At 39.5% G+C, this 18,569-nt stretch overlaps 1 protein-coding gene across 6 annotated transcripts in view; it reads left to right on the forward strand.

Moving 5' to 3' along the window:
* Positions 1-18,569, forward strand: part of cep112 (centrosomal protein 112) — an 83,246-nt gene that overhangs the window by 46,015 nt on the left and 18,662 nt on the right. For 3 of the 6 annotated variants that reach the window (XM_026324629.1, XM_026324631.1, XM_026324630.1), the window contains 3 exons: positions 4,523-4,753; positions 13,761-13,823; positions 17,590-17,739. In XM_026324629.1, coding sequence (XP_026180414.1) covers positions 4,523-4,753; positions 13,761-13,823; positions 17,590-17,739 — 444 coding nt within the window. Of the gene's footprint in view, positions 1-4,522; positions 4,754-5,369; positions 7,769-13,760; positions 13,824-17,589; positions 17,740-18,569 lie in introns of those variants that run through there. The other 3 variants (XM_026324632.1, XM_026324633.1, XM_026324634.1) reach the window with 3 other exon arrangements.

Below are 18,569 nucleotides of genomic sequence, written 5' to 3' on the forward strand. Positions count from 1 at the left end.
CTCTTGAAATATTTGCCCACAAGTAAGTTCTTTATTGTTCCATTAGCTGATCATTGCCCCCCAGAGGTTGAAGGAGTTTAGAAGACTGTTTTGATGGGTCCATTGCCGCAAATCTTAGTGTCATGTTCTTTATTTTTTTGTCTCCCTCATAGTGCTATTGTGAAGAGACATGAATGATGTGTGCACATCCATCTATGTTGCACAGATATTTCCGGCATTGTGTGGGAAAAGTAGATTTCACATTGAAGTCACTCCAGAGAAGGCATTTTTCACACATTTTTCTATAATTTTCCAGTTGCTTAGAAACGACATTGTCTCTATACGAAGTAAAAATTCCTTATCTTCTAAAAAACATTTTGTTGTTTTATAGGATAAACTAATCTAATATATTTAACTCTTCTAAATGTTTGCATTTTCTATTAGTTGTTAAACATCATTCAGAGTTTGAATTAAAAAAATTAATTAATTTGAGGAGTTGTTTTTGGATAAACAGAATTAGTTTGATTTGCACTAAAACCATGATTCATAATTTTCCACCAGTATGTTATTTTATATTATTTTCCACAATAATTACGCCTTTTTCTAATGGAACATTCATACCATGTGGACTTCAAACAGCATAGGAGAGAGCAAGAGTCTTACGAGGTCTTCTTGCCTGTGATGGACTAAATAATCATGCTGTCAATTTTTCAAAGCATTTCAGCCTTAAGTATGTGATTAAGATGAGTCAAATGAGGAGGGTGATGACAGACTAAGTCAAAGCCAAGAGGACATCTGATAATGAGAACAAGGCAGGCAGCTAGAGCAGTGTGCACGCTAATTGTCACAGGGCTTTTGTATTGTCATTTACCAAATATTGGTGTCCAGTAGTGGGCAAGTATCTCCCTGAGCTGGCAAGTCTTTGAATTATTTCATCACATCTTCCTATAGCCTATACAGCTTAATATTTATTTCTGAATTCAAATGACTTTTTTATTTTTGTTTGAATTGATTGATCATGGAAGAAGCCATGCTTGTGATGTATTGCGTGTTATAGCCTGCTCCCTTTAAACCATGAAGCCATTTAATATGTGGCTCACATCTTGTATTTCAGCCAAAACAGTGAAACATTTATTACTGCACTGTTACCTACATTTACACTTCTTAGCTGAACCACTCATATGCACAGTATACATTTGATTCTGAGACTATTACTTTTTTTTTTTTTTTAAGAGAGAGAAACATTTATTTTATTGGCTATTATTTATCAGACATGTTGCTAAAAGTGTATCAGGGACACATAAAAAATGCACATAATTTGATTTAAAATTCCCTTACATATAACAGGCGAAGGCTTCCTCTTTTCAGAACTTACACTTTTACACAAGTACTGCTGGAAGCTTTACTTTCATAATTGCAGTTTTGTCTCTGTCAGATGTTCCAAATGTGTCTCTCATTTAATGACAGTTTTTTCTTTGTCACATGTGCACAAACTCTGATTATGAAATTGACCTGAATAAGTTTAACCTAATCTAAATTGACATAGTATCAGCTGTATGTGTTATACTGCAAGTAAATAGTGAGAAATGTGTAGTTACTGTTATTGCAGGGACTAGATAAATGAAATAGTGAATGTTAAGGCAATGTTAGTGACAAAACTGACAAAAAAGAACAATTGGTAGAGAAATAGTTCATCCTGTTGGAAAATAGGCTCATTCAATTTTTTGCTTACAGTTTGACACCACTCTCAAGTTTGTACTAACTAAGGACCTAGAAGTTGCTTAGTATAAATACACACCGAAGACACAAACAGATTGAATTTCATTTCATTAAACTATAATCAGTCTTGTTTAAAACCCAGAAATTAAGCAAATAAAGATAATTACAAAAAGGAAGAAGTATTGCTATGAAATTTGAAACTTCTTGGAGTAGAAGTTTAGGCATCAAATAGGTGCCCAGGTTAAAAGAGTCTAAGCTAAATGTTTCCTTCTGTCATGCTGTTGTCAAATGACCCACCTTTTCACCACAAGTATTTGCGCAGTCATTACAAGAAGAGCGTGGGAGTAACTAATACCATTACTTATGTTTACTTCTGTTCCAAATAGGTGTGCCTTTGTTACCTGTGTTTGCAAAGTTGTAATATCCACTAAGACAAAGACATTCGTGCTATTCTTTTTACAGATGGATCACATTTGACCCTTTTTTTTTTTTAATTGCAACAAAAAAAAATCTTATTGCATTTTGATATCTGACAATTATCCCTTTTTTTCTGAAATAATGTTAATCCAGGATAGGATTTGAGATCACTCGATGCCTCTGCTGTTAATGCTGTGATCACTTTTTAAAAAAATTTCACCGTAAATAGGAGTGGCAGCTTCACCGCAGTTGTAATCAAACAAGTTAGAACACCTCCAGTTTTATTATCAGCACATCCTGGCTACTCAGTCCAAAAAGGATGCTGCCTAAACAGCTGTCACTGCACAGTTTACAATAGCAGTCTCACTTGAGTGAGAAGGAAACTTGTGTTAAAAGACATCTTGAAGTTACTGAGTCAGAGTAGTTCCTTCTGTAGTAGAGTAGTTGACTTCTGTCTTATACCATATTTTAAGTTGTGTTGATCAGAAGATCTACAGTGTAGATGCAGTGTAGTACTTTGCATGAGCACTTAAATTTATTTTCTCTTTATTACAAATATATAACCCATTTGCCAGTTCCATCCTTCACCTCTATCTCTTCTGTTGTTCTGCCAGTCATTTGTCATCTTAGCTGACACATTTTGACCCAGTACATTTCATTTGACACTTATGTTGCCACCAAAAGCTGCTTCTTTATGAGGCTTCAAATCTGCATGCTAACATGTGCCCTGCTGAAGTGACTCGGCACACTGACTTCGAAAGGAAACATGCTCTTTTGGCCTCTTAAGTTTCTGAAGTGTCATTCCCTATGCCTCTGTTCTTGAAGATTATACTCTAACTTATTAAAAGATTTTCAGAAGACAGATCATCCACATTTGTTAAAGAGAGAATTATACATTAAAGAGTCTTGAGGGCTCAGATCTAATAGCTGCTTGCCCTTGAAGGCACAAATGGAGCAGTGAGAGACAGGATAGTGGGACATAGAGATAGGGGATTGCGTGTGTTTGTTTTTTTTCCCCTCATATTGTCTCTGAAATTGCTACATGCTGTTGTATAAATGTGACAGCTAGACCATGTGCTGTTGTTTGTCTGTGTATGAATGTGTGTGCACATAATCTGTCTGTGTGTGTCAGTGTAGGAGGGAGTTTAACGCAGAGCCACAGCATCTGCCTGTTTTTGTGACATTCCTTTGAAGTCTCTCTGATTCTCCCACTAAAAAAGACTTCAGACACTTCAGACTCTCATTGCCTTAATGCGGCGTTGTCCTGGGATACCCAGGCTTGTGAGGAGAGTGAAGTGGACAGGAGGTAGAGCATACAGTGCAAAGCACAGGAAATCATTTTAGGGAATAATAATATAGTGAAAAATGTAATAGATTTGTTTTTATGTACTACAAATCAGCTAATTGAGAACAGTGAACTTGTGATGTACCACTATGGTATGAATGGCCTATGTCATATACAATAAATGGGCATACAATATAAAGATTTAAAATACTTTCAGAATATTTAATACTGTTAAATGTTTTGACACTCTCCACATTTCCTTCACAAGCAGTCTTCATCATACCAGCTAAGTGATGCAGTTTTTAAAGAACAGTAATCTTGTCTTTTCCTTTTGACATTTCCCTAACACTTGTGATATCACTTCATTGCATGTGGCAAGCCAGTCTCATTTCTGGTGTTTCAGAGGCCATGGGGTTGTGCTTATTAGCATTCTTACTATGTAATGTTGACTCTCAGTGGCAGAACTATTAAAGGCCTCTTCTGGGCTAAGTCAAGGCTGAGACATTCAAAAAGGAAGAGGTCAAAAGAGGGGTCAGGCATTTGCAGCACCCCCCACACATCCCCACAGAGCAAAGCAGGAACATTGAAGCATGTTTGTAAAACTTTCCTATGGTTAATTAAGTTGTAGAGGCACTCCTACTCAGATAATATGAATGAATCTCACTGGAGCAATCTACATTTCTACTCAAATTGTCATACTTATCATTGGGACATTGACATTGATCAGCATTCATTAATATCTCTTACTGAGGCAATAAAGATGTAGTCCGGGGGTATTTGTTTCTATAGTATCTCTTACATAGTCATCTGAGAACTTGTATCAACCAAATCATCATCAACCAGTCAAGATATTGTCACTGCTAAAATGTATGAGCATGGATAGGAATTTGGTTGGATTTTATGAAAGGTACAGTGAACAAACATTTAGACACAAATTAATCAGGAGACATACACAGTAAAGGAAAATACCACATTATCTTAGTTACTGTTCAGTGGGCTTTGATCAGAAAGTACCATATCTGAGAGATCTGAGAGCCTTTGTATCTTCGAGCTTCAACATATCCACAAGGCATTAGTTAATACCTAAATCCACTGTACATGTATGTATTGGTCTCTTTCCAGATTATTTCAGATTTGGAAACCCAGTTGTCAAGTCTACGTGAGGAACTCCAGGGGGCCCACACCCAGTATAAGCAACAGCTTTCTGAGATGGCATTATTCACTGAGGAGGAGAAGCAAAGGTCATTTCAGGAGAAAGAGGCATCCCTGGATCGGCTCCGTTCTGACATGGAACGCATCCGCAGTGACCTTGAGAGAAGACACCATCAGGAGATGATTGCTGCTCAGGAAAAGGTGAGTGATAGGTAGGAGACAATATTTGAGATATGGTCTGTTTTTAGTGAGATACCCATGTTAAATTATCTATCTACCTGTATGAATTAATACAATTACAGTTAAAGTTAGATAAAAACATGACACCTTAATTGGTTTATTGCTAGCAAAACATTATAGACTAATGGGAAAGTCACAAGACCTCATAGGGAGAATCAATCAGAGCATCAAAACGTCTCCATTAATTTAGCGGGTTAGTGAGGTTGTGTGAGGGAGCTGCATACAGGAAAGGCTACTGGTAAAGGGCATGAAGGGGATTTGTTGGGCAGGTTTGGTTTTAAAATCTCTCAGCGCTGAAATAGATGAAGCAGATCTGGAAAGTAGTTTGTTCATGTTTTTTTAGTAATATTCTTGTCCATATGATCATGCTTTTAGTATTTGTAGAATTAAATGTTTTGCTTGATATATACATCTATTGTTTTGACATCTCCTATATGCCACTGGATTTCAGTACAGCCTTTGTCCATCTTTAATTTGTGCTATCTTGGTGAACCAGGAAGTACTTCAATTAGAACTTTTGAGGTTCCCTCCCTTTTTTTTTTTTTTAAGTTTTTTTTTTTTTTTTTTTTTGTCACAGTTGTTCCTCTGTCCACTACAGAAACTGGACCCATGGTTGGGAAATCACCCTTAATCTTGTGCTGGTCTAGCAGGAATCTGACTTAAGGTGGTGTTGATCAGAACCTAATCCCTCAGGAGGTCTCATCAAAGAGAGCATTTTTCATTAGACTCCATCTCACACCAGCTGTGTAGCATTAGCCCCGGAATGTAGGGACCTCCAAAGAATCTATGTGACCATTTTGGCACCATATGGTCCACAGAACCAGGAATACTGAAGGGAGAGTGATCCAAGGAAAAACATGTGCCTATTACAGTGTAATCCTCAGTTGAAGAAATCACACTATTTTCTATCGATCCCTTTTGCTTTGCTTTTTGCTTTTGAAAGCTGCTTTACAGCTAAAACTAATTTTGTCTTTTTGGCACACTTTAATTCCTCTCTCTCTTCCCTGTTTTTTTGTACACAAGATCAAAATGACCCACAGTTGGAATCTGGAGTGGATTCAAAGCAGTGAGGCTGAATGTTGAACTGAGACTGATAACACTATCAGCACTGTGCTAGTTTCTCTTTTTATCAAAGAGATTAATGATTTCTCTGTCCTTTTTTGTCAGCTGAAAGTGCATGTTTCTAACTATATGTGTATATATATATATATATAAACCTAACAAACATTGAACTTCTTTTTTCCCGTTTTTGTCTACTTTTTAATCTGCCTCCAAGTTTCATTTTGGAATGGGCAGGCAAAAGTTTCACTACTTCATTGCAGGTTTTTTTCCACACTGGATTGAAGTCAGTCAGGCCTCAGTTCCATATTGACTTGTTCGGCCTGTTTGGTAAGCTGAAAATTTCTCATTCTTTTGATGCAGACAGAAATGCTGTCCTCTGCAGTCCACCATGCTCTTGGAAGCAGAGTCTGTGCAGGCTGGCTCTTTTTTTTCTTCTTTTTTTTTTTTTTTAAACAGATCCTGGAAGAAAGGGCAGCGAAATCCATTAAATCCATGAATGGATTCTCATCAAAGACATATGCGTTTAAGGGAGACAGACAGAGAAAGAGGGATGCAGGGGAATGGGGGATGTTTTAGGAGTAGACAGTTGGAGCGGTTGGAATGAAGTAATGAGAAACAATATCAGAAGAGAAAGAGATGGAATCGCGTTAAGATAGTTTTATACAGTTGAACGGCTCTAACTAGAAAGTAGAATAGAAGAAAAAGTGATAAAGGTAGGGTGAGGAGAAGGTGTGGGGGTGTCTTAGTCTGTAGTCTGGTTGCTGTTGAAGTTTATCTTTATAAGTGTGTGTGTGCATGTGTGTGTCTGTGTTCATAGGTGAGCGTGAACACACACAACCCCAGACCTCCCAATCTCTATGCTCTACTGAGAGCCCTATGAAGCTGCCTCTGTGCCTGATAAAGACGCCTCATCTCTGGGTTACAGGGAGCACAAATCCTGCCTCTCACACACTCAACCTCCTTATCTAATTTTCTTATTCTCCACATCCACTGTCCATCTCAGTCTTTGCCTTACAGCCTCCCCCCACCTTCAAGAAACCAGTGTAAAGAAATCAGTCTAGACTTTGAGGAAGTGTGGGAGCACTTTCTTACTGCACATACATATGCACATATGTGCATGGACACATCTTTATCAGTTCACTAACATATTAAACACAGGTCATATTTGTAATTAGCGTTTTGGCACTTGTTGATTTGATTAGTGGAGAAAAAGTCTTTGTGTTGGATCTCGGCACCTCACATGGCTGTATCTTATTCACTCCCTGCTTGTCAATAACTACACATCTGAGATAACATAAATGAAAGATCAGGAGGCCTCCAGTTTGATATGAAATGAATAACGTCTGGAACCTTGAGTTCATATTTACTTTTAGTCTGGAAAGTATGGTTCTTTGAACTGCTAGATGAGATTAGATGTGCAAATTTTGTCTGATATGTTTGTGTGGACATGGGTGTTTGTGTATGAGAGTGAGATTGAAAGACAGAGTGCCAAAATACAAGGGAGTGCATACTCTCATGCTTGGTTTGTTTGCATACTTCACTGCGTAGATTGTATGTAATTTTTACATTCCCTCAGTTTTATGGTCTTAAGTCCTGGTGTAAATGTCACCCCTGTGGGGGAGCACATTCTGGTCCTCACAAATTGTTGAATTTTAGAGCGGCAACTTTGGTTTAAGGTTAGATATAGGCACGTAGTGGTTATGGGTAAGGACAGTTATCAAGGAAATAAATGTAAGTCAGTGTAGAGGCCCAGTAGGTGACAGAAACAAGGATGTGCGTATGTATGCATATGTGAGGGAATTTCATCAAACACTAATCAAGTGCAACAAAACTACCTGGAGGTGAACATCAACCAATGACAAAGCTCCTTTTGGTAACACAGTAGCCAATCCCTGCTCCTTGTGTCCCACTGGCCATGTTCACCGCACTCGTTCTCTGACACATTGAAAGCTGAAGTGCAGTATGGAGACCTCTGTTTTGCAGTTAGTGCTTATGTTCCACAGGTATTTTTTTTTTAAGATGTATTGGCTAATACAATTTATATGATTAGGTTCCCAAGATGAAGCTGGAACGTTTCCTATGTCTCTCTTCACTTATTATACATATACAGAGAACAACTCACTCAGTGCTTACAGGTGACCATGACAGCCAGAGGTACCTTAGGGGCTGATGATGCAAAACAGAAATTAATAACAAAATCTGGACATGGTTCATGTTTTTTTGTTTTTTTGAATTGACTAGTTTCATGTCTGATCAAATGTGTGTTTCTGAGATGAGGTTGTTGCCTGTTAATTAGAGAGTTTACCATTGCTTGCCTTCTGTAAATGTCCAGATATCCAAATATTCCTTTTGCACCTTATTCAAAATGATTTGCTCACAGTAATATAGGAAGAATGATCATTTTTGAGTAGACTTTTTCTCTCTCCTGACATCTGATTTCATCTGTGAGATACTGTGGTGGTTGCTTAAAAAGAAAAAAACTTGTTTGTGCTCAGTACTACAGCTGGAGAAGAAGATTGCAGCTGTTATTTGGTACCTTAGCTTGGGTACAGACTTCAAAACCTCATTTAAGTTGTTTTGAACGAGAAAATCATCTGTATATAAGATTTGTTTGTTGAGCTATGCACAAAGCTGGCTGCACAGTCTTTTTATGTGGCCAGAGATGCATTTGCCTTCACACTGTTTTCCATGTGTGCACACATGTCTCTGACCATGCCTAAATGTGGTTTGATTGATTGGATCTTAATGTGTCTCCAGTGTGTTCTTGTTCACATTGATTCACATTCATATTTAGGGCTGTGCACTTGTGAACAGACCACCCAAGATGTTTCTAGTACAAAGTATGCCAAACTGATTTTCCAAAATTGCAGAGAAGTTGGGACTCCGACATAGTGCAAGTCTTGGTGCTTCGTTTATTTTTTTAGGTTTATGTGCATCTCAATACCTGTGTACCTTTACGACATTATGATTACACACTGAAAATGTCCACAACTATTATGAGTCAAATAAAACTGGTGAAAATGTGAAATATGTCTAAAACAGCGTTTTTTGTATATCCATTATTAGCTTCAATAAATGATTAAAATCCAATAAATTCAGTGACTCCAACTTTCATCCCAGCCCTTTAAAGACATGTACTTTTAAACTTAGCAAGTGAACTGTTCTCGATCTCAACCAGAAGATGGTGATACAAGGTTGTTGTTGTCATAGCCACATATTATTCTTTACTCTTGCCCCATGTCACTGCTGACTTATTAAGTTGGTCCTCTGCCATTTGGAGATCCACCAAATCTCATTATTCAGTTGGTCATGGATTAGATGAGGAGGAGAGAAACACAGGCTGAGGGAGGATCAAAGAGGGACCACGTTTACCTCACACTGACAGACGAAGTGGGAGACAAAGAGATAGGGAAGGCAGAGTGAAGAATCTGATTTAAGCGGAGAAAGATGTAACATTTAGGATGTTGGGTGTTGGGTATTCATGTGTGCCTTAATAGGTTTTTGTCTGTTACTGGTATATTTTTACTTCCAAGCCACGGCACAAATGCATTTTTATGTACTAGAGATTGTGTTCTTGTTTGTGTATGAACATGTGTTGTGTGTGCACGCATGCCCAGACCTATGTGAGCTCCTCGTTTTACTCGGTGCACCATCAGGCCCAGCGGCGGAGAGAGTGAGTGAGTCACCCAGCAGATGAAAGAGTCAAAGTAAAGGCTCTGCCATCCCAAAAAAACATCACACAGTTCCCTTGCTCACTTTTTGAAGTCATCCAAGAGGAGGCAGGGAAGCGACACACTTTCTCAATCGTATTAAAACATGGCGTCAGGCAGCTTCTATCTTGTTGCACGCTATAGATTAAGCTTTGGGTTGAAGTAAAGTTTTAAGTGGGACACCTTTGATATTAGACTTTGTTTTTTAAGTTAAGTTCCTAATTCAACTCAGAATCATCCTACATCTGAACATTATCTAGAAATATTGATCAAAGGATGGAGACATAAATAGACAGGAAGAGATGTCTACCTAGGCTGAAAACTAGAAAGAGAATTTTGTCACAGTTCAGTCAAAGTTTAATATGTTAAAGAAAGTTACATCTCTTTTAGCAGAAAATGTTGCTGCACAAGTCTGTGGAGAGAAAATCATGACTGAGACACTTGTTCTGTGGTTTTTAAATCTGTTCACCTGCTTGTTAAAGCAATCTGCTTCTACAAGTGAGTCCATCCATTAAGCATTCAAAGCCTCAACCACCCTTTTTTTCCCTAGACTTTATGTTGTGGGTTAGATGTTAAGCCCTCACACATCGATGGTAATGGATGAAATTGGTTTTCTGATACCAAAAACTGCTGGAGTGTGTAATCACTGGACATTTGGTATGTTGTATGTGTGTGTCTGTGTGTTTGATGTACATTTATCTGTGTATGCCTGACTGTATGTGTGTGTGTGTCTATCATGCATTATTTCTATGCTGTGTGTGATGAGGCACTGATAGTGAGCAGCAGGGATGAAGAGAATCACTACTGACAAGCAGTGATGGCAAACTGTGAAATGGAAATAAAGCCTCTTGTCATTACAACTCTCTCTCACACACGCAGATACACAGGCGGGCACAGCAAGACAGCAATGATTACAGACAAATGAGCAAACAACATCTCCCAGCTCTCCCTTGCCGACATGTTGAACTCAAATTGTTATGAGAGACATGCGTGGTGAACAGAGAATTGTTTTGAATTTTTATAAAAACTGCTACCACTAAAACTGAAGGCTTCATGGAGAAAAAACACTTCTTTTTTTCTCTTTTTTATTATGAACCCCAGAAATCAGCTCTGCAGTGTGCATATACAGTATGCTGTGTGCAGAATGAAGCTAATACGTCCTTTACCCATTCATCTGTCAGTTGACAGTCATATTACTGATATGTCCTTTCTGTCTGTAGTGTGACATCTTTGCATTGGACGGACTTGATTATGGGTTTATGTCTGTTACAGTTCTAGGGTAATGCTGAAAACCATAATCACTCTTAGGCAATGTTGGATGATTGGAACCGTATCGGAGAAAAATGCCATATGGTGACAATATCCTTTCCAGGACTGTAGATATTACTGAATTCTGACTTTTTATTCTACCATTGGTAACAAGCACTGACTTTCACACACACTGAAGTTATCATGTTGAAATGTTTACTTTGGTTTCTTCCTCCTTTAGCAATAATACAATGGCCCATTTCATACAATGGCCTTTCACACCTTAAGCAAATTTCACTTCCAAGCAGCTGTAGATTACCTCTGGATGTGAGTTTGGCCTGTATGCATCCTGTTTGTCCATTGTCCGTGTTTGAATTAGTGTGACATCTGTGCATATCCTAAAGCGTGTGTGTGAAAGAAAGTTGTCACCCTGCTTTCTGCAGCTCCTGAGAGTCCCTTTTTTGTTTGCACATGTACTTGTATGTGTCCATATGTGTGTTTGGCCTGGTTCCCGCTGTAGATTAATTAAGTTCTGGTAAGTGCTTGCCTTGCCATGAGATCCACTTCCACTCTCTGCAACATACAAACATACCTGTACGTGGGCAAACACACACACTTCAAAGCTGACACACTGCTCATTGCTAGGATTAAGAGGCGATTGAAGAGCCTGATACAGCCTCATAGTGCCTTCAGCACAAAAATGCTTTTGGCAGGGCACAGGTAGTCTCTTTGAAAGTGCTTATACGCTTACACAGACACACAAACACACATGGCTGGGCTTTCAATTTAGTTCAGATTTTCTTTTTGAGTTTGTCGGTGGCCTGTTTGGCTACTTTTCCCTGCATGTACTGTGCATATCTTCATCTGTTTCCACCCATTTTTAATTTCTGTGTAGATGTTTGAGCTGTATACTGTATGATGTGGCATAATGCTTCTTCACTCATTTCTCCAAGTGACTGGGTAGAAGGAATACGTGTTTTTATGAAACATCTGAGCAGGTTGGCATGTCAGTATGGCCATATGTGTCACCAAATACAGTTGCATGTAAGCTCAGATACAGTAGATAGCATCACACATATATCGGCATAACCTCAGGTGAAGGTTATGCTGATATGTTCCCTACAGACGTAAATCCTTTTCATTTTAAAATATAGATTACAAAGAAAAATACATTATGTCAAACGACTGTGGCTTCTCTAACAGGGTTATGTTGGAGTGATCATAGTGGTGGTCCTAAGAAAATTGGCAGGACCAATGACAAGTAGGTAGAAGATAGAGCTATAGCTAAAAATAACACTAACTATCCCAGTGTCATCTCAGCTAAGCTGTCATCAAGATGGAGCAGTGCTTCAGCAGTAAGGGAGGCAACAATTGTGTCAGCTCTTTAAAAACAACATTGAAGGACTCTTTTTTTTTTTTTTTTTTTTTGCCTTTTCTACGCCCTTCTTTGTCTCCGCCTCTCTCATCGGCTGCTATAGGGCCCCTAGGGATGAGCAGGCCGCCACTCAAACAGTTCTGGCGCAGGAAGACAAGCCCGTATCCTTGGTGATGGCTCTGCGCTTCCGTGGTGACAGGTGTGTCCGCTCAGAGCGGACAGCAGTGTTTGTCAGGAAGTGTTTTGGATGGGGTGCAGAGTCCAAATGCAGCTCAGGTGTTGATGGCTGTGAGGGGTGTGTTCACTGAGACAGTGTTTGGTAGTGAGTTGTCTGTCTGTCAGTGGCTGTCAGGACAAGAGGCAAACGTGTATGTGTGTCTCATGGGTCTTTGTGTGTAGGTTTTTATGTATAAATCAGGTTTACTGCATTTTTAAAAAGCTTTCTGAATAAATGACTGCATATCTAGTGTTTTATGGGTATTTTATTTTTTTATGTACACTGAGCAGGAAGGTTACTAAAATTTAAAAAACACAGTCGGTATGTTATACCACCAGTAACATATTGAGGTATATCCCAGTATGAAAATATTTATCAGGTTTCTTATGGTTTAGAAATGAGATGAAACTTCTGTAACATCTGTGGAGAAATTTATTAGATCATGAACCATGTAACTGATGTAGAGTGATGTGAAGAGTAAATACAAGCAACTGGCATTAACAACTGTAACATTAAGCAGAGTCATGAAAGAGAATAATTCATTTTTGCATTATGAGTTTTCAGTGTCTTAACAATATATACTGATGTATCTCCTGAAAGGATTTGACTTGTTCAAATACTGACCCATATCCCCCATTAATTTGAGCCTTAGTCTTTCTAAAGTACTTGTGTAGACCGTGTCACTGTGGATGCAGGCGGCCATGACATCCACATTGAATTCCAGCACTTCACACCTAATTATCTCACTCCACTGTTCAGCCTCTCATTGAAACTTTGGCATCACAACACAGCTGAAAGGAGAGATATCTTGTGTTAGACGCTCACAGTCTTTGCCTCCAGCTGGCTAGCTTCCCATAGAGACAAATGGAAAACAAAGAGACAATTGAAACTCAACAAACTCATGAGCACAAGCTCCATTCACTCCTGATCTCTCTCAGCCTTCTTCTGTCTCCCATCTTCTTGCAGTCATCTCTTGTTTTTTTCTCCCTATAGCTAATTGGCAGCAACGTTTTAATTCTCCCCTCAGACCCCTCCTGCTGCCCCTCTTGTTATGTGATGAATTGTTGGCAGGGGTTCGAAGGAAAGTTGTGCCCACAGTGCACCATGCCTGTCACTACCTGCTGGCACACATGAGTACTGGGACTGGCCATGTGCCAAGGGGTCACAAGCCTGCACCACAGAGGCACATTGCCAATAGCCAGAGGTCAGCACGAGTGTGTGTGTAAGGTTGGGTGGGTGGTATTTCTCTGTGCCCTTCCTAACAGAAGATTCAATTTCACACCTCTCTCGCTTTGTGCCTCTATCTGTCTGTCTGCATATCTCTAACTCACACCCCCCTCTCCCTTCTTCTTGCAGACCAACAGCAGGTTGAAGCAGATTGAGAAGGAGTACAGTCAGAAGCTTGCCAAGTCTGCACAGGTAATCACTTTTCTCTTCTACCCTTTTCCACTCTTTCATTTTATATTCCTCTTTTTCACTGAAGCACTTGAAAGTATGGACAAACGTACTGACGGGAGAGGTGAGAGAGAACACATGAAAACACACACACACACACACACACACACACACAGGCAAATACACCTAGCTAGCCACCCTGCCCTTTACCCTTAAGCAGATATGCACCTACACACTAGTGAACGCGAAGTTCCATAGTTAGCATGAGGTTTGTGTAAGGTTCTTGCAAATTCATGCATAAAACGACGGTGATGCTTTTTTTTTTGCAATAAGAATATCTAACATTCTTCTATCTGCCCATTCTCTTTACTTTTATTATTCTCTCATCCCTGTGTCCAGAGGTGACTGTTTTTCTTTTCAGATTGAACATAATTTTGTGAAATCTATGTTCTCTAGCTCTAGAATTCCTTCTCCACCCAGGAATAACATTTGGGGACACATACTGTCATTCAGCAAAATGTCTCAGCAAGGTCAGGCAACGTTTACCTCACCAGTTTAAAGATCCAGGGCACACTAAGTAGTGTTTACATTACAAAAGAAAAGAGTTTTTTCCTTGATTATGTAGCAGGCTAAAATATCACAATCATTTAGCTGTAATTGCACCTCGTTACCTAAAGAGGAGATTCAAAGAAGGGGTTATGTTGTTTTTCTTTCTTTCTTCTCTCCTTTAAATCCCCCCATTTCGGGCTGGCTGGCAAAGGCACAGAGTTGAAAGCTGGGTTGACAAGCAGATGTTTTGAGAAAAAGGTAGCTTATTAGGTTACACAATGTTCGACTTCAAAAGGAGTCGGATGTGGTGCGATAGTTCAGCCATGTTTGTCCGCTTTGGTGGTGCGGTGCACTACCACAGACAAAGCAACAAGTGATTAATCCTCTGTTTAGGGGACACAAAGCTGGCACAGGTTCAACAAACACTCTGTGGCATTTAAATAAGGTCTCTTTGTGCAGAATTCAACACCATTGTTGAAATGCTGTTATGCTGAAAGGTGTAGGGTTTTGTGCAAACATATTAATATGTATGGTTAATGCAGAGTATTTGTCAGGAGCTTGGGCGGTTTTGTTTTAAAAGGTAAAGGGTGAGGGGTTTTTGTTGCCTACCTCTTGGGGCAACTCAGTCAAACGTAAACAAGAGGCCTTTAAACCTCAAAGGCTAACCCCAGTGGTTAACCCCTCGCTGTCTGACAGGGGGCATCGCTCTTGCATGGCTAATAGCCCAATTAAAAACATACCACACTATACATTATCCTGAGGGGACTGGAGACTCACCACGCAAGGGTACATGTTTATATGCATTCACACACACATCTCTCTTTCACATTACCTCTTTGCTTTTGTCCCTCTTTCACTGCCTCTCTCATCCACACACACACACACACACACACACACACACAGACTTGCCTAATTAGTGCCTTTCCAATCCAATCCTGTGTGTTAAGCAGCGAGCTATGAGTGGTCCTCTTGGGTGACCTGTGAACTGAACAGGGCTATGTTCTCTTCTCCCACTTAATGATCAGGCTGCAGTGGGTGGGAGCATTGTTAGTGGTGGGAGATCATTACTTTATCCTTGACCGTCCAGGGAGTAACTGGGAGGTGGAGAGAATTGGCCATGGGAGGCACAGTGCATGAGGAGTACCATGTTCTAGAGGTTGAAGTTCACTTCATATGGAAATCAGTCTCATTTATTCAGTACAGCACCAGTTATTACGTTCCACAAACAGTGTTCACATGTGCCCCCTTAGGCATGTATTAACCAAATAGGATCGGTTACAGTATTTATTCATCCTGATACATTCACAGGTCTGTGTGTAATAGCCAAAGGGGTCAGCCGTGTTGATGATTCCAAAAATCATGTTCTGACTCTGCAGCTCACCTCAACTTTGTCATCACAGCAGCATTGTTTTGTTTTTATAGCCTGCAGTTTAACTATTTTATTGCCACCTCTCTTGTGTCATTTTCAGCAGACGACTATTTTAAGAAAAAATCTCTATTAAAACCAACACGCAGTACCTGCCTAGCACCAAACGGCAGACAGGCAAAGTGACAGACTAGCCGATTGACGTCATTTGGAATTTAGTTCCTAAAGATGTGTAAACAGATTGTTGACATGCTCACCAAAACAACTTCACAGGGGGAAAATATGTTAATGTGTTTACAGCTTGTTGTTCTGCTCCCAAGTGGCCTTAAAACTCATTCACTGCAGGTTTACATAAAAGTTGATGTGTAGATGTGTTCTTATTGACTTAAGCTATAAAGTCAGTCATCACTGGAAGCAAACCATACAGTAACTTAATTTATGTCTAGCTGGCAATAAGTGATTTTTGGTAGGGCTGTCATTTTATTACATATCAAAGATTTTGACCCAGGCAACACTAATTCAACACAAGCCACAATTACAAGTGTCTTCATGGGTTCATGTAACATTGCAGAGCATCCCCTTCTTTTTGGTGGCTATTCTTTTTGGCCTTAGTCATTCATCTTTTTGTTTAGAGGGAAATAAAGACCATCCCTGTTTATTTCTCCCCTTTTTACTTCGGGTTCATGGAGAGGTAACCCTGCCTTTAGCCCTGAACAGAGATACTAGCAGGCTGGGAAAACAGACAGTCTCACCAGACCAATTACTGCGTTAAAAAGACCTGGCTGGCTATCAGACAGAGAAAACTGTGCTGTGGTGTATATATGCAGGAATAACGAGACAGAGAGCTGAGTTCACTAGTTTAGAGTGCCGCCACTGCCACAGGGCTGAAGACCAGCAGATGTAGGGAATCCATATTGCAAAATAATTATTACGCCTCGAAATGATGCTCCCATAATAATGCGCCATTTGTTGCTTTCATGTGGCTTCCCACTGACAAAGTAAGTAATCTCCCTCTCATCACTCTCTCTGTCTCTCTCTCTTTTTCTTTCTCTTTCTCTTATCTATCTATCTCTTTCTCCATTTCTCTTTCTCTCTCCATCTACCTGTGGTCAACCCACACCACCCTAACACCTGTACTCCCACACAATGTGCAGATTCCTGTAGGGTTAGACCTCCAGAGTTTGAACATGGTAAACAATTATCTGTCTAGCCCAAAGCTAGCAGCCGCTACTGTGCCTACCCCAACACACACACACACCTCTGTCACTTTCTTTTCCCCCGCCTCTCCCGCCTCTCTTCCTCTTCCTCTCTCTTTTACTTTCCCTCATCTTTCCTCTGCTTTCCCTGACAGTGGCTTAAATAGAATGTTAATTTTGACTGGAGGATTTCAAAGCCCAGGCAGTTCCTTTTCATCTTGGTGTGCACCGCAAGTTCACCAACACAAAGTCACTCTGCTCTTCAAAAAGGAAGTTGTTTTTTTTCCTTCCTGTCTATTTTTTTTTTTTTTTTTGCCTACCTCTCTCTCTTTTCTTTCCCTTTGTCTCATGTCTTGTCTCAAAAAAGACATAAGACATGAGACTCTGGGAAAAGCTGTGTTTAAAGGCAATTGTTATTGCCATCCAATCCATGACAAATGTGAAATGCATTTTTCATCTGATACAAGGCATTTTATGAGACAGTTAAAATGAAGTAAGTCATTATTTTGTCTAGTGAACATGATTTGCATTTTGCAACTGCCATCAGCTTTTTCTTGCAGCACTTGTTTTAAACATATGCATAGAAAGTACATATAGCATATGGTATATATGCACTAGAAAAAAAGGAACAATCAAAATTAAATATTAAAAGCAAGCATTCTTTTTTTCTCACCCATAGCTAATTGCAGAGCTGCAGACATCTCTATGTGACTCAAAGGAGGAGACGGTTCGTTTGCAGCAGGCAATGGAGAGGCAGTTAGAGGAGGCCAATTCTCGTTGGGATGAGGAGAGGAGGACAATCACTCACCGTGCTGATCAGGCTTACAAGGTCAGTGTTGGGCACGTAGAGACCAGTCACTTAATTACACATAACAATTGCATCTACCTTTGATGATATGAGAAAGAAAAATTATTTCAGTTATTTCAGCATCTAGAGCAATATTAATGCATTCTCATTATTTGCTGTAACATACCAGAAAGATTTCATCTGAAATAAAGAATTCCCTTTTCTAACATTAGATGAAATACTTACACTTTTATGAAATATAATGTTAACACGGGCCATTTATTTGATGAGTGAGTCACCATCTAGTAATTCAAGTTATCATAAGGCAAGATGTGTCAGGATATGTCTGATTCAGCCGAACAGTTGACAGTAAATGATCAATCACAATTTTGCTGATCAAAGGCAGCATGGCCCAGTTTTGTGGTTAAAGATATAATAATGTTTCTGGTTTATTACAAGTTGGGGGCAAACATGCAAGCAAATAGCTCAGTCTGTCAAAATCAGGTGGGAAGTGTGAATAAAGTATTTTTTCTCATTAGTCTGCATCAGTTAAAGTTCGATATTCACCAGCTGGACAAAAGTGGGTCTGTGTTTTTCACGTCAACATCTGATCAGAGTTATTTTCAGGAAGAGGGAAGAGCAGAGAAAATTTGCTCCTACAAAAGTTTTGTACATCATTTATCATTAAACATTTTAGGGGCTCTTGAAAAACAGTTTACATGGGTTGTGTGTTAAGTGGGAAGCCAGAGTGTTATATTTGGTTTTCATCTAAGTACATGTCAATATGCCATCTGGCTTTAGGAGAAGGAATTAAAAGCTGTTTCTCTTGCAGCATCTTCATTGCACTTTGGTTATTCTTCAAGATGGCTACT

This window comes from Mastacembelus armatus, chromosome 8 (genome assembly GCF_900324485.2).
Source record: "Mastacembelus armatus chromosome 8, fMasArm1.2, whole genome shotgun sequence".
NCBI classification, from domain to species: Eukaryota; Metazoa; Chordata; class Actinopteri; order Synbranchiformes; family Mastacembelidae; genus Mastacembelus; species Mastacembelus armatus.